The 24,383-nt window shown below is 44.9% G+C and overlaps 1 protein-coding gene across 13 annotated transcripts in view; it reads right to left on the bottom strand.

Moving 5' to 3' along the window:
• LOC106610401 (putative sodium-coupled neutral amino acid transporter 10) overlaps positions 1-19,171 on the bottom strand; it is a 47,598-nt gene extending 28,427 nt beyond the window's left edge. For 3 of the 13 annotated variants that reach the window (XM_014209776.3, XM_082978150.1, XM_082978149.1), the window contains exons 1-8: positions 19,064-19,171; positions 18,467-18,772; positions 17,984-18,147; positions 8,453-8,546; positions 7,923-8,061; positions 7,634-7,777; positions 4,688-4,812; positions 2,465-2,589 (exon numbers count right to left, since the gene is read on the bottom strand). In XM_014209776.3, coding sequence (XP_014065251.1) covers positions 2,465-2,589; positions 4,688-4,812; positions 7,634-7,777; positions 7,923-8,061; positions 8,453-8,546; positions 17,984-18,147; positions 18,467-18,562 — 887 coding nt within the window. In that variant the 5' untranslated portion in view covers positions 18,563-18,772; positions 19,064-19,171. The other 10 variants (XM_082978151.1, XM_014209811.3, XM_014209802.3 and 7 more) reach the window with 10 other exon arrangements.
• Positions 19,172-24,383: the final 5,212 nt, after the last annotated feature.

The raw sequence follows: 24,383 nt of genomic DNA, 5'->3' as shown, positions 1-24,383 counted from the left end.
TCCCCCACCTCACCCATCCAACACCTACCTCCCCCACCTCACCCATCCAACACCTACCTCCCCCTCCCCCACCTCACCCATCCAACACTTACCTCCCCCTCCCCCAACTCACCCATCCATCACCTACCTCCCCCTCCCCCACCTCCCCCACCTCACCCATCCAACACCTACCTCCCCCACCTCACCCATCCAACACCTACCTCCCCCACCTCACCCATCCAACACCTACCTCCCCCTCCCCCACCTCACCCATCCAACACCTACCTCCCCCTCCCCCACCTCACCCATCCAACACCTACCTCCCCCTCCCCCACCTCACCCATCCAACACCTACCTCCCCCTCCCCCACCTCCCCCATCCAACACCTACCTCCCCCTCCCCCACCTCCCCCATCCAACACCTACCTCCCCCACCCAACACCTACCTCCCCCACCTCCCCCATCCAACACCTACCTCCCCCACCTCCCCCATCCAACACCTACCTCCCCCACCTGCCCCATCCAACACCTACCTCCCCCTCCCCCACCTGCCCCATCCAACACCTACCTCCCTCTCCCCCACCTCCCCCATCCAACACCTACCTCCCCCATCCAACACCTACCTCCCCCACCTCACCCATCCAACACCTACCTCCCCCTCCCCCACCTCACCCATCCAACACCTACCTCACCCTCCCCCACCTCACCCATCCAACACCTACCTCCCCCTCCCCCACCTCACCCATCCATCCATCACCTACCTCACCCTCCCCACCTCACCCATCCATCACCTACCTCACCCGTAACCCACCCCACCCCACCCATCCAACACCTACCTCCCCCTCCCCCACCTCACCCATCCATCACCTACCTCCCCCTCCCCACCTCCCCCATCCAACACCTACCTCCCCCACCTCACCCATCCAACACCTACCTCCCCCTCCCCCACCTCACCCATCCAACACCTACCTCCCCCTCCTCACCCATCCAACACCTACCTCCCCCTCCTCACCCATCCAACACCTACCTCCCCCTCCCTCACCTCACCCATCCAACACCTACCTCCCCCCCCACCTCACCCATCCAACACCTACCTCACCCTCCCCCACCTCACCCAAACACCTCCATACTCACATCAAACTCCTTAAGACACTTCATACATGCAAACCTCCAGTGCGCGTCCCAAACAAAGTTAACCCCAAAATCACCACCCAGTCCAACCCCAACACACCCCTAACTACAACCAGAATCCCCACCCCTTCCCCTCTGCAGCCTAGGCACCACCACGACGACAGAAGAGAGGAGGCAGCGACAGAGCATGCAGATGGAGGTGAAGGAGGAGGGATGGATGGACAGAGGGAGGGAAAGAGGAATGGGTGGATTATGCCGTAGAGGGGGGAGACTTTACTCCTCAAGATCTCCAATCAATATATTGTATTCATTCAGGCTTCTCTTCAACAGCCAAACTAACCAGCACACAAACTATGACGTCGTAATAAAGAATAGATTTTCTGGGGCAAGAATGCAGCTCTTGAAATCCGTACCAAAACAATATTCTGCACTTTGTTAGACAGATCCACTTACAGTACTGAACTGTGTCCAGATGTAGCAGTAACTGGTGAAAGGACAGGGAATGAAGAAGCCGATTGGTTAAGCGTGAAGCTGTGAAAATGCAACAGCAAATCAGCAAACTCCCCTTCAAACATCCCCCTAATTCTCCACCCAAAAACTCTGTCTCCGTCCCCTTGCAGACTAACCACCCCTATAGCCTTTGGGTGCATTCGCCAAATCAATCTGGCTATCTAGTCCGGCTATCTAGTCCAATTTCAGAGCACTCATCTGAGTGTGCCAGAGTGCAGAATAACTGATGAATTTAAGAACGTGCAACACCCGTTGAATATGGCCAGTGTCACTAAATGTCTGCATATTTTTTAATGAAATTGTTGCCAGCAGCACAGTTACAGTCACTAGCACATTTCAACATATTAGGTGCAGCATGAAACACCACCTGAACTACCATGTCCATTCTACCCATTATTGTTCTGTCTCAAGACTCTACATCCTGGTCATGTTCTAGGTTGAAAATGACAAAGGTAAAGACAAGAGGGTTCTAATATCCCATAACACTTTGCAACAATTGGTTTAGCTATGCTGGCGGTTCGCTGCAGGTGCTGGCGGTTCGCTGCAGGTGCTGGTCCCATGAATCTTTTTATTTCTCAAAAAGATTCCACATGGAATCATAACTTGTCCTAACCTTTATTATCTTCAACCTAGGTCATGTTCAACTGGCACAAAACAGGACCTTTTAAAACGTATTGGTAGGTAGGTACCCCTCCATTTGAAAAAGGCAGTGTCTCCCATTTTTATGCCTAATGAACACAACCCCTATCCTATCACCCTTTCAGGGACCAGAATACAGTACGTGCTATGGGATACGAGTCGTACTAATGCGCTGGAAGGGCAGAGAGGGACTGGGAGGTACTTACGACTGACAGGCGAAGGCCATGCCACAGATAGGGAGGCAGCGAAAGATGCCGTCCCAGCACACCATACTGACCCGACTCAGCCACAAGCCACTGAGCAGCCCACGTTTGAATGAAAACAGCACCATCTGAGGGAGGGAGGGAGGGAGGGAGGAGAGCAGGGGGAGTTACGGCATGAACCGTCAGAGGAAGGAGGAGGAGAGAAGCTGAGAGCCTGTCTGATCATGAGTGAAAGAATGAACAGGGGAGGAACTGGAGAAAATGAATTTGAACAAAATAAAAACAGACAGAAGACGCCATGCTGATAAAAACAATTTTGCCCCTGCTCTAATAATGCTGTGACGATATCAGAATCATCCTCTCTGACCTGTTAGAGATTTACACAAGCCCAATGCCCAGCTAGCACGGGCTGCACGATTCATTTCATTTTAAATCGGGATTGACATGCGCAATATCCATATGACAAGAGGCTGCGATATTTCCAAACAGCCATCTGTAACACCCGTTTCTCTTTACTTTTGATTTATTGCTCCAGTTGACGGCGTTCTCTCGCTGTCACTCAAGCAGCAAGTGCCCTGTGCTCCAGATTCACTTTGCATGCATTGACCAACAACAGAATGCAGTCAACAGATTGTTCCAAACAAGAACGACGCAGCTTTCCACTTCTTAATATAAATACAAGTTTTCTATATTATACTGTTTGTTTGTGTAACTTGCTCTTTGAAAAACACTAGTTAGTTGGTCTTAGCAATCTGCCAATATGACTAAAGAGTTTATGTTCGTCCCTAATGCTTGGGCTCCCGAGTGGCGCAGTGGTCTAAGGCACTGCATCTCAGTGTAAGAGGCGTCACTACAGTCCCTGGTTCGAATCCAGGCTGTATCACATCCGGACGTGATTGGGAGTCCCATAGGGCGGCGCACAATTGGCCCAGCGTCATCCGGGTTTGGCCATCATTGCAAATAAGATTTTTTTTCTTAACTGACTTGCCAAGTTAAATAAAGGTTAAACAAAATAATGCTAAATCCACTGATTTGCCCTCTACTACAGGCCGGTACCAGTGGTGGAATACACCAGCATTGTTTGTGCTACAGCTTGTTCTTCATCAGATAGGAAAAGGAGAAGAACATTCTAAAATCTTTGTCTGAATGTACCCATGTACACTGACTATACAAAACATTAAAACCACCTCGCTAATGTGGAAAGTGTCCCACAGGGATGCTGGCACATGTTGACTCCAACGCTTCCCACAGTTGTGTCAAGTTGGCTGGAGGTCCTTTGGGTGGTGGACTATTCTTCACACGGGAAACAGTTGAGCGTGAAAAACTCAGCTGCATTGCAGTTCTTGACACAAATCGGTGAGCCTGACACATACTACCATACCTCATTCAAAGGCACTTTAATCTTTTGTCTTGCCCTGAATGGCACACATACACAATCCATGTCTCAAGGCTTACAAATCCTTCTTTAACCTGTCTCCTCCCCTTCATCTACACTGATTGAAGTGGATTTAACAGGTGACATCAATAAGGGATCATAGTTTTCACCTGGTCAGTCTATGCCATGGAAAGAGCAGGTGTTCATAATGTTTTGGACACAGTGTATATCCATTAATAAGGGTCACATGGGAAACACTGACCAACCATTTGGTTCCTACTCTGTCACAATCATCTCCTCCCTTACTTTTTCCATTCGCTGTCATGCCAAACCGTATTCCAACCAGAAAATTAGAATGATCACTCTACCTATATGATTCCAACAGTTTACGCAAAAATCGCAATTTTTTTTGCCCATATCGTGCAGCCCTAAAAACTATAAAGCAGAATGTTAAGACTGATCAAGAAATTAAATGTGTATTTCTGAGGGGCAGATGTTTTGATCGGCACGACATTTACGGTGTGTAGCTGCTTCCCATATCCAGCTCCAGAGGACCAGAGAGAGAGAGCTCCAACAGCATCCTCCACATCAGAAGATGGTAGTTGAGGGGGGCAGAGGTTGAACAACAACTGTAAACCCCATTGCCTCCAAACCATAGACACTAGAAACAGAGACACACAAACCACAGAAAGAGAGACTTTGAAGAGGGGACAGGAAATGGAAATGCGAGGACTGGAGATTAAGAGGGAGGAGGTTATTAGTGGGTGAGAGTTGAATTTTTGTCCCCTTAGCGTTGGAGTTGATATCTTCCCCCAGGTCGGAGTTCAAGGGTCGTTTCCATGGTTACTTACGGATGACAGCAGAAGGTGGTGGCGATAATGGGCAGGCACTGTATGACGCCCCTGACCCGCCACAGATGCACACGCTCGAACCAGGAGCCTGAGGTCAGGCCGTAACGCAGAGAAGACATGACTATCTACAGCCGCCAGACAGCCAGACAGCAGTCAGCAGCAACACAAGAGAGGAAGGCAGAGAGAGCCAGTCGCAGAGAGAGGAAGGCAGAGAGAGCCAGTCGCAGAGAGAGGAAGGCAGAGAGAGCCAGTCGCAGAGAGAGGAAGGCAGAGAGCCAGTCGCAGAGAGAGGAAGGTAGAGAGAGCCAGTCGCAGAGAGAGGAAGGTAGAGAGAGCCAGTCGCAGAGAGAGGAAGGCAGAGAGAGCCAGTCGCAGAGAGAGGAAGGTAGAGAGAGCCAGTCGCAGAGAGAGGAAGGCAGAGAGAGCCAGTCGCAGAGAGAGGAAGGCAGAGAGAGCCAGTCCCAGAGAGAGGAAGGTAGAGAGAGCCAGTCGCAGAGAGAGGAAGGTAGAGAGAGCCAGTCCCAGAGAGAGGAAGGTAGAGAGAGCCAGTCCCAGAGAGAGGAAGGTAGAGAGAGCCAGTCCCAGAGAGAGGAAGGCAGAGAGAGCCAGTCGCAGAGAGAGGAAGGCAGAGAGAGCCAGTCGCAGAGAGAGGAAGGCAGAGAGAGCCAGTCGCAGAGAGAGGAAGGCAGAGAGAGCCAGTCGCAGAGAGAGGAAGGTAGAGAGAGCCAGTCGCAGAGAGAGGAAGGTAGAGAGAGCCAGTCGCAGAGAGAGGAAGGCAGAGAGAGCCAGTCCCAGAGAGAGGAAGGTAGAGAGCCAGTCGCAGAGAGAGGAAGGTAGAGAGAGCCAGTCGCAGAGAGAGGAAGGTAGAGAGAGCCAGTCCCAGAGAGAGGAAGGTAGAGAGAGCCAGTCCCAGAGAGAGGAAGGTAGAGAGAGCCAGTCCCAGAGAGAGGAAGGCAGAGAGAGCCAGTCGCAGAGAGAGGAAGGCAGAGAGAGCCAGTCGCAGAGAGAGGAAGGCAGAGAGAGCCAGTCCCAGAGAGAGGAAGGTAGAGAGAGCCAGTCGCAGAGAGAGGAAGGTAGAGAGAGCCAGTCCCAGAGAGAGGAAGGCAGAGAGAGCCAGTCGCAGAGAGAGGAAGGTAGAGAGAGCCAGTCCCAGAGAGAGGAAGGTAGAGAGAGCCAGTCGCAGAGAGAGGAAGGCAGAGAGAGCCAGTCGCAGAGAGAGGAAGGCAGAGAGAGCCAGTCCCAGAGAGAGGAAGGTAGAGAGAGCCAGTCGCAGAGAGAGGAAGGTAGAGAGAGCCAGTCGCAGAGAGAGGAAGGTAGAGAGAGCCAGTCACAGAGAGAGGAAGGTAGAGAGAAACAGTCACAGAGAGGAAGGTAGAGAGAACCAGTCACAGAGAGGAAGGTAGAGAGAAACAGTCACAGAGAGGAAGGTAGAGAGAAACAGTCACAGAGAGGATGGTAGAGAGAAACAGTCACAGAGAGGAAGGTAGAGAGAAACAGTCACAGAGAGGAAGGTAGAGAGAAACAGTCACAGAGAGGAAGGTAGAGAGAAACAGTCACAGAGAGGAAGGTAGAGAGAAACAGTCACAGAGAGGAAGGTAGAGAGAAACAGTCACAGAGAGGAAGGTAGAGAGAAACAGTCACAGAGAGGAAGGTAGAGAGAAACAGTCACAGAGAGGAAGGTAGAGAGAAACAGTCACAGAGAGGAAGGTAGAGAGAACCAGTCACAGAGAGGAAGATAGAGAGAACCAGTCACAGAGAGGAAGGTAGAGAGAACCAGTCACAGAGAGGAAGGTAGAGAGAACCAGTCACAGAGAGGAAGGTAGAGAGAACCAGTCACAGAGAGGAAGGTAGAGAGAACCAGTCACAGAGAGGAAGGTAGAGAGAACCAGTCACAGAGAGGAAGGTAGAGAGAACCAGTCACAGAGAGGAAGGTAGAGAGAACCAGTCACAGAGAGGAAAGTAGAGAGAACCAGTCACAGAGAGGAAGGTAGAGAGAACCAGTCACAGAGAGGAAGGTAGAGAGAAACAGTCACAGAGAGGAAGGTAGAGAGAAACAGTCACAGAGAGGAAGGTAGAGAGAAACAGTCACAGAGAGGAAGGTAGAGAGAAACAGTCACAGAGAGGAAGGTAGAGAGAAACAGTCACAGAGAGGAAGGTAGAGAGAAACAGTCACAGAGAGGAAGGTAGAGAGAACCAGTCACAGAGAGGAAGGTAGAGAGAACCAGTCACAGAGAGGAAGGTAGAGAGAAACAGTCACAGAGAGGAAGGTAGAGAGAAACAGTCACAGAGAGGATGGTAGAGAGAATCGGAAAGTAGGTGTCGGCAAGGAAGGGAAGGAGTCAGGAACGACAGTGAGAGAGAGAGAAGGAAGGAGTCAGGAATGACAGTGAGAGAGAGAGAAGGAAGGAGGAGAGGAAGGAAGATACATCACAGTTAGAGGGTTAGTGGTCTGGACCAGGTTGGGTGGTGGTCGGGGCCAAGACTGGGTCTGGTTCTAATCCCAGACACCACAGTACTCCAACTCACAGTGGTGTCCAGTAGAGATGTCATGGTTTTACTGCAGGAGGTTGGGGAAGAGCACAGGATAGCACTACGACGCTATACTAGAATACAGTAACAGTGCTAAAGGCTAACTGTGCAAGCGGCGCAAACAATACAGAAATAGACAGCGACAATAAGTTTAACAACAATAACACTCTCAACATCAATTCATTTCACAACAGGGTCAAAGAAAAGGCAAGGGAGTCACACTGTCCACATACATTAATCTGTCAGTGTGAAAAAGGATAAGAACGTTAAAACACATATCATCAAGCTTGGTATTAGAAAGAATGAGTCATCTATTGACTTACATTTCTATTAGCAAAACTCTGAACATTTTCCCCATCTGAACAGGACCCTCTTTTACAGCAGGAGGTCCTGGAGCCCTACCCGTTCCGGTCTCACCGTGAACATGAAGAACGTGTAGAACATGAGGGCCATGGCAGAGAAGGACTGGATAGATGACATCATGTTCCTCTGCAGACTGAGAGGCAGAACGATGAACAGAGACACCACCATCAGCAGCAGCACACGGAAACCGAATGACACCTGCAGAGGGCGGGACACAAGCTCTAACCAATCATATCACACATACAGTCAGTTCAAACCAATCAGCAACAGTACATGGAAATGTTCATTTGAATGTTTGCTACATTGTGGAACGATTTGTACTGAACGACACGTTTCCCCAAACCTTCTTGTACGTTCTTGAATAGACTGGGTGATGGCGCGGCGTGGCCGGGTGATGGCGCGGCGTGGCCGGGTGATGGCGCGGCGTGGCCGGGTGATGGCGCGGGGAGGCCGGGTGATGGCGCGGGGAGGCCGGGTGATGGCTTAAAGTAATGAGTAAAGTATGTAGATGGCAGCGTTCCCCAAACTACAACCTCCCAGTTGTTCAACTGGTAGTTAAGTACAGCACCGTTTCCGTTTAATTGAACAAATACATTTTTTGGTGCTGAACGCAGCCCTGGGGAGGGTGGGACAGGAAACTAATCAAACCAATCATATCACACGGTCAGTTCTGAGAGTGTACATCCAATCAGAGCATTTATGAATGTTTATGTATTGTTTATGATGACATTCTAATTTGTCTATATGCAGGTGATTTATGAGGTGCTGTTCATATGTAAACTAGGTTTCAGAAAAAGGGATTGTATTCTCTGGTTCTATTCTCTGATTGTATTCTCTGATTGTATTCTGTAACTCAAAACTCATGACTCCTACCGGTAGGCCCAACAACGGGGCAAAGAAATTAGAGCCCAGGTCAGCGATGACGACATAGAAGGCAATACAGGTCCCCAACATCAGACCGATCATACTGTAGAGAGAAAGAGAGAGACAGAAAGAGAGAGAGAGACCAGGAGAGAGAGGGGAAGAAGTGGGAGAGACATTCAGACAATAGCGAGGCTCTAAAGACAAGAACTACAGTGCATTCAGGAAGTATTCAGACACCTCCACTTTTTCCACATTTTGTTACGTTACAGCCTTATTCTAAAATTGATGAGGGGGAAGAAAAACAAATGTCATCAATTTACACACAATACCCCACAAATACTACTTTTTTTCTTTTCACATAACATTTTCCCCCCAATTTCACAGTATCCAACTGGTAGTTACAGTCCCGTCCCATCGCTGCAACTCCCGTACAGACTCAGGAGAGGCGAAGGTCGAGTGCCGTGTGTCCTCCGAAACACAACCCAGCCAAGCCGCACTTCATCTTGACACAACGCCCGCTTAACCCGGAAGCTAGCCGCACCAATGTGTCGGAGGAAACAACGTAAACCTGGCGACCATGTCAGCGTGCATTGCGCCCGGCCCGCCACAGTAGTCGCTAGTGTGCGATGACACAGGGTTTGGCCCTGCTGGCCAAACCCTCCCCTAATCCGGAAGACGCTGGGCCAATTGTGCGCCGCCCCATGGGTCTACCAGTCGCGGCCGGCTGTGACAGAGCCTGCACTCGAACCAGGATCTCTAGTGGCACAGCTAGCACTGCGATGCAGTGCCTTAGACCACTGCGCCACTCGGGAGGCCCTGAAATATCCTATTTACATAAGTATTCAGACCCTTTAAAGTATTTTGTTGAAGCACCTTTGGCAGCGATTACAGCCTTGAGTCTTCTTGGGTATGACGCCACAAGCTTGGCACACCTGTATTTGGGGAGTTTCTCCCATTGTTCTCAGCTGATCCTCTCACACTCTGTCAGGTCGGATTGGGAGCGTTGCAGCACAGATATTTTCAGGTATCTCCAGAGATGTTAGATAGGGTTCAAGTCCGGGCTCTGGCTGGGCCACTCAATGATATTCAGAGACTTGTCCCGAAGCCACTCCTGCGTTGTCTTGGCTGTGTGCTTAGGGTCGTTGTCCTGTTGGAAGGTGAACCTTCACCCCACTCTGAGGTCCTGAGTGCTCTGGAGCAGGTTTTTCATCAAGGATCCCTCTGTACTTGGCTCCGTTCATCTTTCCTCAATCCTGACTAGTCTCCCAGTCCCTACCACTGAAAAACATCCACACAACATGATGCTGCCACACCATGCTTCACCATAGGGATGGTGCCAGGTTTTCTCCAGACGTGACGCTTGGCATTCAGGCCAAAGTGTTCAATCTTGGTTTCATCAGACCAGAGAATCTTGTTTCTCATGGTCTGAGATTCCTTTAGGTGCCTTTTGGCAAATTCCAAGCAGGCTGTCATGTGCCTTTTACTGATGAGTGGCTTCCGTCTGGCCACTACCATAAAGACCTGATTGGTGGAGTGCTGCAGAGATGGTTGTCCTTCTGAAAGGATCTCCCATCTCCACAGAGGAACTATGGAGTTCTGTCAGAGTGACCATCGGTTTCTTGGTCACCTCCCTGACCAAGACCCTTCTCCCCCAATTGCTCAGTTTGGCCGGGCGGCCAGCTCTAGGAAGAGTCTTGGTGGTTCCAAACTTCTTCCATTTAACTTAGGGATAGGCGTCCCGTCAACGGGACAGTTGTAAATCATGCTGCGCCTTGTGTCATGATCGCAGATTATAGAGAAACAACAAATGTCGGTACATAGAAGTGTCTTATTTCGGCTGAAAGCTTAACCTGTTAGGGCTAGGGGGCAGTATTGACACGGCTGGATAAAAAACGTACCCGATTTAATCTGGTTACTACTCCTGCCCAGTAACTAGAATATGCATATAATTATTGGCTTTGGATAGAAAACACCCTAAAGTTTCTAAAACTGTTTGAATGGTGTCTGTGAGTATAACAGAACTCCTATGGCAGGCCAAAACCTGAGAAGATTTCAAGCAGGAAGTGGCCTGTCTGAGAAGTAGTGTTTCATCTTGGCTCTTTTTATTTAAGACTCAGGATCTGTGCAATAACGTGACACTTCCTACGTCTTCCATAGGGTCTCAGAGCCCGGGAAAAAGTTGAACGATATCGAGGCAGGCTCTGGCTGAAACACTTTATCGCTTTTGGCAAGTGGCCACTCAGAGTACTATGGGCTTAGGCGCGTGCCCGCTTCGACCGAATGCTTTGTTTTCCTTTGTCTGTTTATCTAAACGCAGATTCCCGGTCAGAATATTATCGCTTTTTTATGAGAAAAATGGCATAAAAATTGATTTTAAACAGCGGTTGACATGCTTGAAGTAATAGCATATCTAAGGATTTGAATAACGCGCCACAGGATTCAACTGGCTGTTGAGTAGATGGGACGCACCCAGCTCATAGAGGTTAAATTCTTGTTAATATAACTGCACTGTCTAATTTACAGTAGCTTTTACTGCAAAAACATCCCATGCTATTGTTTGAGGAGAGCTCCTAACAACAAAACACTTTTCACCGCGATAGGTTTAATAAATTCACCTCTGAAAGTGAAATGTGTACTTGCATTCTAAAATCTTGCTCTGATTTAGCATCCAAAGGGTACCAGAGATAAAAAGTGTCGTTTTGTTAGATAAAATAATTGCTCATATCCTAAAAAAGGTCCATATAGCATGCACAATCGATTTTGAATGTCCACTTGTTCAATTTGCAAAGAAAGAAATCTGTGAAAATCTAACCCTAAACGTTGTTTCAACCAGTCAAATCCTGTCCATATGTATTCTTCAGAGGTCCTAGAACGTAACCACACTTCACTATATCATTAGGGGTGTACTATATCCTATAGGACACCATATTTGGTCAGAGAGCCTTCATGGCCGATGACGCAGACGGTCTTCACTTGAACGACTAACTTTGTCAAATAAGCACCAATTGGGGTCAAACAAAGCCAGCTACTCCCGTAAAGCCCAGCTCATTGGCTATCTGGAAACCCTGTATATGTCATAAAATGTAGCTACTAACCTTGTACAACAGCATGCCTTTTCCTTTTGGACAAAAATAGCAAGAATATTCGGAGTTATGAAGTAATGAAAACTGGTTGTTTTGCAAATGTTGAACTTATAATATGGCTACTAATACTGGAAAAGCTAAATCAAAGTCCAAGTATACAGATTTGACGATATTCTTGCAGAAAAATGTAATATGAATGCAAATGTCTCCTTGACGATTTGCCCAAATGTACCTGGATGACTTCACACTAAATGTCATGAAGCTCATACTTCAAGTTATCTATCCATCTGAAACTTTGCACATACAGTGCTGCCATCTTGTGGATCCCATCGGAATTACAACCAGAGTGATGGTGAACAGGGACCTTTCTCTTGCATTTCAAAGATGTTTCTTTGTATTTTCTTCTACCAGATCTATTGTGTTATATTTTCCTACATTCAATTCACATTTCCACAAACTTCAAAGTGTTTCCTTTCAAATGGTACCAAGAATATGAATATCCTTGCTTCAGGGCCTGAGCTACAGGCAGTTAGATTTGAGTATGTCATTTAGGCAAAATTGAAAAAAAGGGGGCTATCCCTAAGAACTGTGTTCTTGGGGACCTTCAATGCTGCAGAAATCTTTTAGTACCCTACCCCAGTTCTGTGCCTCAACACAATCCTGTCTCAGAGCTCTACGGACAATTCCTAGCTTGGTTAGGAATTGGTTATAGCTTGTTTTTTGCTCTGAAATGCACTGTCAACTGTGGGACCTTACATAGACAGGTGTGCCTTTCCAAATCATGTCCAATCAATTGAATTTACAACAGGTGGACTCCAATCACGTTGTAGAAACATCTCAAGGATGATCAACGGAAACAGGATGCACCTGAGCTCAATTTCGAGTCTCATAGCAAAGGTATTTAATTTTTTTTTATACATTTGCAAAAATGTCTAAAAACATGTTTTTGCTTTTTCACTGTGGGGTATTGTGTGTTGATTGACGAAGAAAAAAAAGCATTTAATCAATTATAGAATAAGGCTGTAACGTAACAAAGTGTGGGAAAAGGGATGCACTGTACATCGCAACTAGTGCTGACCCCATTTAGTCGACTGGTTGGTCGATTGTTTGGTCAATAGGCTATTGGTCGACCGAGATTAGATTTTGTCGAGTACTAGCAATATATAAATATATTACACACACACACACACACTTAGAAATTGACGTACAGGCGTACAGAGGCCCATTATCAGCAACCATCGCTCCTGCGTTCCAATGGCACGTTGTGTTAGCTAATCCAAGTTAATAATTTTAAAAAGGCTAATTGATCATAAAAAAATTGCAAAAGGTTATGTTAGCACAGCTGATTAAAGAAGCAATAAAACTGGCCTTCTTTAGACTAGTTGAGTATCTGGAGCATCAGCATTTGTGGGTTCGATTATTGGCTCTAAATGGTCAGAAACAAAAGACCTTTCTTCTGAAACTCGTCTGTCTATTCCAACTAACTGAAGATCTCGTACAACGCTGTGTACTACTCCATTCACAGAACACCACAAACTGGCTCTAACCAGAATAGAAAGAGTGAGAGGCCCGGTGCACAACTGAGCAAGAGGACAAGTACATTAGAGTGTCTAGTTTGAGAAACAGACAGCTCACAGGTCCTCAACTGGCAGCTTCATTAAATAATAACTGCAAAACATCACTCTCAATGTCAACAGTGAAGAGGTGACTCCGGGATGCTGGCCTTCTAGGCAGAGTTCCTCTGTTCAGTGTTTGTGTTCTTTTGCCCATCTTAATCTTTTCTTTTTATTGGCCAGTCTGAGATATGGCTTTTTCTTTGCAACTCTGCCTAGAAGGCCAGCATCCCGGAGTCGCCTCTTCACTGTTGACGTTGAGACTGGTGTTTTGCGGATAAGTGACTCACTGGTACGCTTATGTTAACAAAGCAACATATCCTAAAAACAGGACAGGTCAAAGTAAAATGGATATTATGGAATGGACAATCACAACTGTTGTCCAGGATTTTCACCCAATTGTCATGATCAGTGGTTTCAAGTTTGTATCAGTACATTTTTGACAAGCTGATCATAGTGAAAAATAAAATACTTCTGCATTTCCCGCTATGGAAATATGGAAATAGGCTCGCGATAACGCCTGATGAAGTTGGGTAGGTGACATTCAGTGCTTCAACAGCCAAATTGATTAGTCACAGGACTCAGGAATAATAAAGCCAATGCAATGCTTTTTTTGGTCTTGTCCGGACATCGTTGTTTTGGTGTTTTACAAACGATAGGCTTACCACAGATGGGCATTCATAAAATGTAATTTCAGGCAACACTGTAGGCTACACCTCAGTAAACACAGACTGATGCCTTTTGGATGTGTATTTTTGGTGCAGTTCCAGACTGGCCTTGATTTCCACATCCACGGAGATTGGTTTTTGGTCCAGTCCGGACCAAATTTGAACCAATCATAGACGTTTAAGTTTGGTTCAAATATTGTCCGATCTGAACCAGCCTTGATTTGGTCCAAACAGTCTATAAATTACATCTTTTCAACTTTCATTCAGAACCAAAAATGAGCCTGATTTCAATATTCGGAAACATTTATTTTCAACGTTTGTAAAATAGGTATTTTCAACTTTCATTCAGAACCTAAATTGAACATATTTGTTACTGGGACTATTCTAGTTTTGCGGGGGGTGGCATTTTTTTGGTATCGCCTATGGCGGCAGAACGGTAACGAGTGGCCCTGGCTATAGGTCAGGCCCTATTGTGCCCGATTCGGACTGGATTAGTTTTACTGAGGGAGGTTGGGTAATGTTGGGTAAATTTAGAACCAGGAACAGATATAGCCCTTGCTTCACTCCAGACCTGACTGCCCTTGACCAGCACAAAACATCCTGTGGCGTACTGCATTAGCATCGAATAGCCCCCGTGATATGCAACTTTTCAGGGAAGTTAGGAACCAATATACACAGGCAGTTAGGAAAGCTAAGGCTAGCTTTTTCAAACAGAAATTTGCATCCTGTAGCACAAACTCAAAAGTTCTGGGACACTAAAGTCCATAGAGAATAAGAGCACCTCCTCCCAGCTGCCCACTGCTCTGAGGCTAGGAAACAATGTCACCACCGATAAATCCACAATAATTGAGAATTTCAATAAGCATTTTTCTATGGCTGGCCATGCTTTCCACCTGGCTACCCCGGTCAACAGCCCTGCACCCCCCACAGCAACTCGCCCAAGCCTCCTCCATTTCTCCTTCACCCAAATCCAGATAGCTGATGTTCTGAAAGAGCTGCAAAATCTGGACCCCTACAAATCAGCCGGGCTAGACAATCTGGACCCTCTCTTTCTAAAGTTATCTGCCAAAATTGTTGCAACCCCTATTACTAGCCTGTTCAAACTCTCTTTCATATCGTCTGAGATTCCCATAGATTGGAAAGCTGCCACAGTCATCCCTCTTCAAAGGGGAAGACACTCTAGACCCAAACTGCTACAGACCTATATCTATATCTATCCTACCCTGCCTTTCTAAGGTCTTCAAAAGCCAAGTTAACAAACAGATTACTGACCATTTCGAAACCCACCGTACCTTCTCCACTATGCAATCTGGTTTCAGAGCTGGTCATGGGTGCACCTCAGCCACGCTCAATCGATAAGAGACAGTACTGTGCAGCCGTATTCGTCGACCTGGCCAAGGCTTTCAACTCTGTCAATCACCACATTCTTATCGGCAGACTCAACAGCCTTGGTTTCTCAAATGATTACCTCGCCTGGTTCACCAAATACTTCTCTGATAGAGTTCAGTGTGTCAAATCGGAGGGTCTGTTGTCCGGACCTCTGGCAGTCTCTATAGGGGTGCCACAGGGCTCAATTCTCGGGCTGACTCTTTTCTCTGTATACATCAATGATGTCGCTCTTGCTGCTGGTGATTCTCTGATCCACCTCTACGCAGACGACACCATTCTGTATACTTCTGGCCCTTCTTTGGACACTGTGTTAACTAACCTCCAGACGTGCTTCAATGCCATACAACTCTCCTTCCGTGGCCTCCAACTGCTCTTAAATGCAAGTAAAACTAAATGCATGCTCTTCAACCGATCGGTGCCCGCACCTGCCCACCCGTCCAGCATCACTACTCTGGACGGTTCTGACTTAGAATATGTAGACAACTACAAATACCTAGGTGTTTGGTTAGACTGTAAACTCTCCTTCCAGACTCACATTAAGCATCTCCAATCGGCTTCCTATTTCGCAACAAAGCATCCTTCACTCATGCTGCCAAACATACCCTCGTAAAACTGACCATCTTACTGATCCTCGATTTCGTCGATGTAATTTACAAAATAGCCTCCAACACTCTACTCAACAAACTGGATGCAGTCTATCACAGTGTCATCCCTTTTGTCACCAAAGCCCCATATACTACACACCACTGCGACCTGTACGCTCTCGTTGGCTGGTCCTCGCTTCATACTCGTCGCCAAACCCATTGGCTCCAGGTCATTTACAAGTCTTTGCTAGGTAAAGCCCTGCCTTATCTCAGCTCACTGGTCACCATAGCTGCACCCACCCGTAGCACGCGCTGCAGCAGGTATATTTCACTGGTCACCCCCAAAGCCAATTCCTCTTCAGCCGCCTTTCCTTCCAGTTCTCTGCTGCCAATGACTGGAACGAACAGCAAAAATCCTTTAAGCTGGAGACTCATATCTCCCTCACTAACTTTAAGCACCAGCTGTCAGAGCAGCTCAAAGATCACTGCACCTGTACAGAGCCCATCTGTAAATAGCCCATCCAACTACCTCATCCCCATACTGTATTTATTTATCTAGCTCCTTTGCACCCCAGTATCTCTACTTGCACATTCATCTTCTGCACATCTATTACTCCAGTGTTTAATTTCTATATTGTAATTACTTCGCCACCATGGCCTATTTATTGCCTTAACTCCGTCATCTTACCGCATTTGCACACACTGTATATAGACTTTTTCTACTGTATTATTGATTGTATGTTTGTTTACTCCATGTGTAACTCTGTGTTGTTGTATGTGTCGAACTGCTTTGCTTTATCTTGGCCAGGTTGCAGTTGTAAATGAGAACTTGTTCTCAACTGGCCTACATGGTTAAATAAAGGTGAAATAAAATAAATATGTAATTATGTGAACGACCACAAAACACCACATCTGTCATTTTTGTCCAATCCGAATCTGCCATGTCAGTCATTTTTACATAACAGGAGAGGAGCAATTCCAGCCAGAATAACCTACTGTTTTGGGGGGAACTCCAAGTTCCTCTGATTGTACTAGTCCCGTGTGAATCGACATCCCTGTGTTTTGAGAGAAATGTCTGAGTTTGACAGGTGTTGCTCACAGTTTGCGCAAGAAAACAATAACTGATTCGATAAATGGAACCAAGTGCCGCGCATAAGCTATATATGAATGGCCTACATGTAGCCTATCAACTTCACAGTGAATGCTTTAGTTTCTATGTTTTGTGCGTATGAATTGAATATTACCAAACGCATCAGTAAAAAATATTGAGCCTATTAAATGCAACCCTTGCAGTTCAGTGTGTCAAATTGGGTATTCTAATCCTATAACAATTCAAATATTATGGCGACACTATGGGGAAGATGGTTTGGTTCGGAAACTTGGGAACCAAGCTGGAGTTATCAGTGTAGTCCCATCACCTGGACATGTTGAAATACTGTATCTTCACGCCTAGAATAAAAACCTTCAGGCTTCCGTCAGAACAGTCAATATATCGGGAAATACATTTAAATTAGAAAGGGGCAGTTTGATAAAAAATGAATCCAGTCTGACTCGTCCTCTGGAATAACGGACATTCTGGAGTAATAATTACATAACCAATGATCTCTAGTAATACTAGTCCCATGTAAATAGGTATTTGGTCATGTGCATGCGATGCATACATGTGTCAAGTAAAGACTGTAAGGGTTGAGGGAATAGGGAATGTTTTTCCTAAACAAATGAGGGATTTCAGTAACAGAACCTTTCAGTCAGAAATGGCTGTAATTATGTTGCAGCTTCAGCAACACGGACAGCACGATTAACACTGGTGATGTTATGTGGTGGCCGCTACAGCAGAGAGGAGAGAGAGAGACAATGGGTGCTAGTCAGTCACTCGCTGTCTTTAAAAAAATTTATGTTTTACACAGCACAGCAACTCTGAGTCCGGCCCGGCACAATCAAATCAATTGCTGGTCGGACTCACTCTAGTCATTTGTGTGTCTTAATTATTTAATCAAACCAGGTGCTTAATACATCAGAGAAGCTCAGTGAATATAGTTGATTTGATTAAAACACATTGGATGTGTCAATATATGGAAAATACACGTTTAAAAATGTCGACCAACCGATTGGTCGAAAGAACAGACGACTCTTGGCGGTGTGTTTCTAGTCAGGGACAGCCCTAATTGCAAAAGCATTGGCTCTCAAAGGAAAGGACACATACCTGGTCGCCACCAGTGTTTTGCCTGGTTTGCCGTAGGCATGGAAAGCTAGGCCAGCATAGGTCCTGCGTTTGGTGCTGCTGGCCGTGTAGACCAGAAACATACATGACTGGTGGGTCATCCACGAACAGAAGAACAGCAACAAAGTCCCTAGCACTATCCCACACTAGAGAGAGGAGAGAAGCAGAGAGAGAGGGAGATGTCAAAACTCTCAGCAAATAAGGCAACTCTGTCATACACATTTCATATTGACAGGCGCATGATGAGGGACTAAAACGGCAATTCAATACAAAGGTGTTAACATCAGATAAAACATTTTGATCCACAGCCTGTATATTACACCTGTTAGGGCGCGTGTAAAGGTAAACACGGAACATATGTCAGACCAGTAGGTTATCGTGAGTTCACAAATAAGTTATACACAGCGTATAATAAAATAGATCTGCTATAGGAATAATCGTTTGGCCGGTGTGAGATAGCGGTACCTGTTTGAAACAGAAAGGCATGGTCAGCACGCTCACTCCAACGATGCTGTTGACCACGTTCATGATCAAACCCCAGTTTGAAGCCGCCACCGTCATTTTGCACGGTTCGATGTTTTTCACCACCCAAAACCGTTCACCGAACTAACTAGCTACGTTGAGGAATGACAACGGGAAATCGCTAGCAGTGGTCGGCCGTTATTTGGTCCAAGTTGCAATGATGACAGTAGTTGAATCCGGTGATACTGCTTTGCTTTTTCCAAAACGTATCCCTCAAGAGTTGTGACGTGGCGCCGGTAGGTTAGCGACCTTGGAGAAACAACAACAAAACATCACCGCATCTATCGATCTGATCAGGCAAACTAAAATACATTTATGAGACATTTCGATTAAATAAAGTGCGTTCATCTGCATGGTGCATGTGAGTTTAAAAGGAAAATTTGACAGCTTAAAGGAAATCGAACTGTTACAAAACTGGTCAACCGTACGTAGCTACCGTATTAGCTATGTTATCATCGGTGATTCTTCTACTTTGGTCCACTGTGTTGGAAAAATAGCGTTATAAATGTATATCCATCACATAACATTTTATATATTTACCATGAAACAGACGAGTACAAAAGCTTCGAAAATCACTTTTTCCTGAATGCCTAACCAGGAAGTATGAATCTCGCTCGACAACTCGTGACAAGACAACAATCAAAGTATAACAACTCTGACTCGTGATGCATTTGGAAGGCTTATGTGCCCTCTAGCGGCCTGGAGTGTTACTGCATTTCAAAAGGGTGGTGTCCCAACATGCAATACATTCATTGCGTCGTGACAACTTCTAAAAAAACTCCAGGTTCATGTTACGAATGACTGTCTGGCATTTTTCTGTTAGTGTATAGCATTTGAGAAATTACTAATTTGTCACTTGATCATGGTGTAGCCATTTTTCATAATTACTTTCTATTTACAAAGTGCAGGCAGATATTGAATAGGCCTACAGTAGAGACTTTGTTATCATCACAAACACACAGCCACAACTTGTCCCAAATTAAGTGAAAGCGACACACATACAGATGACATCCATGATGTTCTGTTTTTCTAAATCACTTAGAGATTCCAGGAAGATGGGAAAACAGGAATGGTTGATGTGGGAGCTGGAATCAGAGCAATAGAATCCTGACTCTGAAAGAGGTTTCTACTAGGTTCCCTAGACGCGGATTCGAGGTAAATGTTGTGTGTTTCTTCCTAATGTTACGGTTAGGATTGGGGGAGGGTAAACGGATCATGGGTCAGTTTGGTTAAGGTTAACATCCACCCTGAGCCGTAGCTCTGTCGAGGTGGTTATTTTGTTGTCTGGCTAAAAAGGTGGGGGACCAGGGGAGGGGAATGACCTGACCACTTTACCCCAGCTAGGGCTCTGGTCTCTGGGGAAGGGGATTTGAGAGGCAGGGATCCGATGGAGCTTTGGAAGGTGGAGAGAAGGGGAGAGAGAGCAAGTGTGAGTGTGTGTCTGTGAGAATGTGCGAGCATGTGTGTGTGTGTGCGTCAGGGAGGTAGGGGAGGTTAAGACAGGAAAAGCCTGGACATTGTGCTCCAGTGACCCCTCAAAATCAATGTGACAGACTGGTTGATTGGCTGGAGGGTCCTGTCTGTCCACACCTAACCCCTCAAGGCAAGTCCACGACCTGGGTTGGGATAGGGCTGGGGGGAGTGTGTGTGTGTGTGTGGTGTGTGTGTGTGTGTGTGGTGTGTGTGTGTGTGTGTGTGTGTGTGTGTGTGTGTGTGTGTGTGTGTGTGTGGTGTGTGTGTGTGTATGTGTGTGTGAGTGGGTGTGTGTGTGTGTGTGTGTGTGTGTGTGTGTATGTGTGTGCAATGAGGCTGGCAGGAGGTAGGTACCTTGGCAAGACTGGCAGAGGCAGGACAAAGTACATGGGCAGCAGTTGTAGTTGGGGGAATTTTTCAGATGGCAGATTTGGGAGGATAACCCAGTCGGGTGAAATTAGACACAGGCATCTGGATTTGACCTCCTGACCTCTGGGGGTGACCCCAGGTCGTGGTGGGGTCGCGGGGCACAAAGCAGAGCACTGACCCCCGAGAGGTCAAGCATGAGGGCGGCTGAAAGGAGGTCTTTGTGGGGCCAGGCATGCACACAATTTCCTATGAGCACCGGGGGCTTGAGGAGAGGTGTGTGTGTGTGTGTGTGTGTGTGTGTGTGTGTGTGTGTGTGTGTGTGTGTGTGTGTGTGTGTGTGTGTGTGTGTGATGTGTGTGTGTGTGTGTGTGTGTGTGTGTGTGTGTGTGTGTGTGTGTGTGTGTGTGTGTGTGTGTGTGTGTGTGTGTGTGTGTGTGTGTGTGTGTAAGAGAGAAATAAAGCAAGAGATACAGTACCAGTCAAAAGTTTGGACACGCCTACTCATTCAAGGGTTTTTCTTTATTTTTACTATTTTCTATATTGTAGAATAATAGTGAACATATCAAAACTCTGAAGTAACACATATGGAATCATGTAATAACCCAAAAAGTGTTAAACAAATAAAAATATATTTCATATGGTAGATTCTTCAAAGTAGCCAATTCCAGATTATTTTGCAGATCATCTGGAATTTTCATTACAGCAATACTTCTCATAAAAACTAATAGAGAAGCAGTCAATCTCTCGTCAACCCTCAACCAGGAAAGACAAACAGATCCTGAAGGTAAATGGATGATTTTAAATATGTTATTGGACCATAAACAGTTATGGCTTTATTAACCTATACGGTCCAAATAATAATGATCCGCGCTTCTTTGAAAATATCTATAATAATTTATCAACCCTACAAGCAGTACAACACTCTATTATTATGGTGGGAGATTATAATACTGTTTTAAATACCTCAATGGACCATAAAGGAAATCACACTACAAACTATCACCCTCATGCACTTAAGGAAATCACGAATATCATGGATATATTGGAACTAGTGGATATATGGAGGTTTAATATCCTGACCTAGTGAGATATACATGGAGGAGGTTTAATATCCTGACCTAGTGAGATATGCATGGAGGAGGTTTAATATCCTGACCTAGTGAGATATGCATGGAGGAGGTTTAAATATCCTGACCTAGTGAGATATGCATGGAGGAGGTTTAATATCCTGACCTAGTGAGATATGCATGGAGGAGGTTTAAATATCCTGACCTAGTGAGATATGCATGGAGGAGGTTTAATATCCTGACCTAGTGAGATATGCATGGAGGAGGTTTAAATATCCTGACCTAGTGAGATATGCATGGAGAAGGTTTAATATCCTGACCTAGTGAGATATACATGGAGGAGGTTTAATATCCTGACCTAGTGAGATATGCATGGAGGAGGTTTAAATATCCTGACCTAGTGAGATATGCATGGAGAAGGTTTAATATCCTGACCTAGTGAGATATACATGGCAGAGGGTCAGTCAAGATAGTCGCCTTGACCACTTTCTTATGTCATTCTCGTCAAAAGTTTAAAAAAGTGTTGATAGGGGACAGAATGCGGCGGACCATCACATAATTGGCATATATATTACTCTTACAGAATTTCCACGTAGGCGAGGATATTGGAAATTTAATCAAGCCTATTTGAGGATAACTTGCTTTTAATTAGGACAGAAGAATTTATAACTGACTTTGTCCGACCTAACATAGGTACAGCAGATCCCCTTATTGTATGGGACACGTTTAAATGTGCCTTTAGAGGCCATGCAATTCAGTACTCATCTCTAAAGCAAAATCAATTTAGGTCAAAAGAGAACATTTTAACAAAAGATATGGAAGGACTAACAGTACAGATATATAGCAATAACAACTGTACCATAGAGGATCAGAATAAGTTATTGAGGAACTTATTCAATAAAGATCAAGTGTAAAATATGATAAAAATAAAGCTGACTGGATGGAATATGGGGGGAAAAAAGTACCAAATTATTTTTTTAATCTTCAACATAGAAATGCTACCTAAAAGATTTTACTGCAACTTGTTACAAATTACTTAGTCACCAATGATTCACCAAACAATATTTTGAAAGAGGAAGCAAAGTACTTTAAGCATATGTTTTTGTTTCAGCCTCCTCCATCTCCACTAACCGAAGCTAATTGTATGGATTTGTTTCTATTAGTAATGTGAAATTAACAGCTGTACAGAAAGACTCATGTGAAGGCCAAATTAGAGAGGAGGAACCTATTGATGCAATTAAAGCCTTTAAGTCCTGGAAAACTCCAGGGCTGGATGGCATACCAGTTGAGGTATACCCCAAAAAAATAGATATACTCAGAGGGCCATTATTAGCATGTTTTAACTCCTATAAATTGTAGAATTTCAGACACTTAACAAGAAGTTCTTATTTCATTATTACTGAAACAGGATCCAAGTGGTATATATAAAGATCCAGTCCATTTAAAAAATTGGAGGCCTCTTACACGTCAGTGTTGTGAAGGAAAATTATAGCAAAATGCATAGCGCGTAGAATTAAAAAGGCATTGTCGGATATTATTCTTCCTAATCAGACAGGTTTTTTACATGGACGATACATTGGAGATATAAGGCAAGTACTGGAAACAATAGAACACCATGAAAAATCTGGGAAACCAGGCCTGGTATTCATAGCTGACTTTGAAAAGGCTTTTGATAAAGTACAACTGGAGTTTATATATAAATGCCTGGAATTTTTCATTTTCAGATTATCTCTTATAAAATGGGTTAAAGTTATGTATAGTAACCCTAGGTATAAAATAGTAAATAATGGATACTTCTCAGAAAGTTTTAAACTGTCAAGAGGTGTAAAACAAGGTTGTCAACTATCGACATATCTATTTATTATTACTGTCACGTCCTGACCAGCAGAGGGAGTAATTGTATTAGTTTTGGTCAGGACGTGGCAGAGGGTTTGTGTTTTGTATGTTTTCTACGTTCTGTCTAGTTTAGTTTTTCTGTTTAGGTTTGGGTGTTGGACTCTCAATTGGAGGCAGGTGTTGCTAGTTGCCTCTGATTGAGAGTCCTATATATAGGTGTGTGTTTGGTTTGGGTTTTTGTGGGTAGTTGTATTTGCACTGCGTTATGTTAGCCTGCAAATCTGTTAGCTGTCGTTTGTTTGTTTTTCCCCGTTATACACTTTATATAATAAATTAAAGTATGATTATTCCGGTCCCCACTGCGCCTTGGTCTCATCACTTCAACGACACTTGTGACAATTACAATCAAAATATTACCTATTAAACAATTGTTGGAAAAATGACGTGTCATGCACAAAGTAGATGTCCTAACCGACTTGCCAAAACTATAGTTTGTAAACAAGAAATTTGTGGAGTGGTTGAAAAACAAGTTAATGACTTCAACCTAAATGTACGTAAATTCAGATTTCAACTGTATATAATGAATATGAGTGCAGAAATTATTAAATATTAAAGCATTAGACCTCTCACTAAAGCTGTCAGTCATACAAAAGTTATACTTAAATCTGAACTGGTTCTTTAGCAAATTAGTAAGAATGTCTCACCCCATGTTCAATAATGGCATTTTTCCCTTTAATCAGATTACAACCTCTCACTTTCAGTTATTTGAAAATGAAATAATCTCCAAAATATCGCTTTTTTTAAAAGAAGCCATAGAAAGTTGGTTGAAATTTCAGTTTAATCCACCAGAAAAAAACAACAAATATTGTGGTTAATGTGAAATATACTAATTGATAAAAAAAAAACACTTCTGATATACCTTTTTTCAAAATTTTAATCTTTGTAAATGATATCATAAACAGGACTGGTGGAGTTGTCAGTTGTGTGCTAACAAAAATATGGAAATGTCTGCTCTACCCAATATTACAATGTAACGGCTGTCTTCAGGAAAGGACCAAAATGCAGCAGAGTTAGTATTCATCCTTCAATTTAATTGGAAAGAACACTATACAAAA

Source organism: Salmo salar, chromosome 01 (assembly GCF_965601325.2).
Source record: "Salmo salar chromosome 01, fSalSal1, whole genome shotgun sequence".
NCBI lineage: Eukaryota > Metazoa > Chordata > Actinopteri > Salmoniformes > Salmonidae > Salmo > Salmo salar.
Note: the sequence above shows the minus strand (reverse complement) of the source record. Positions and strands in the feature narration are given on the sequence as shown.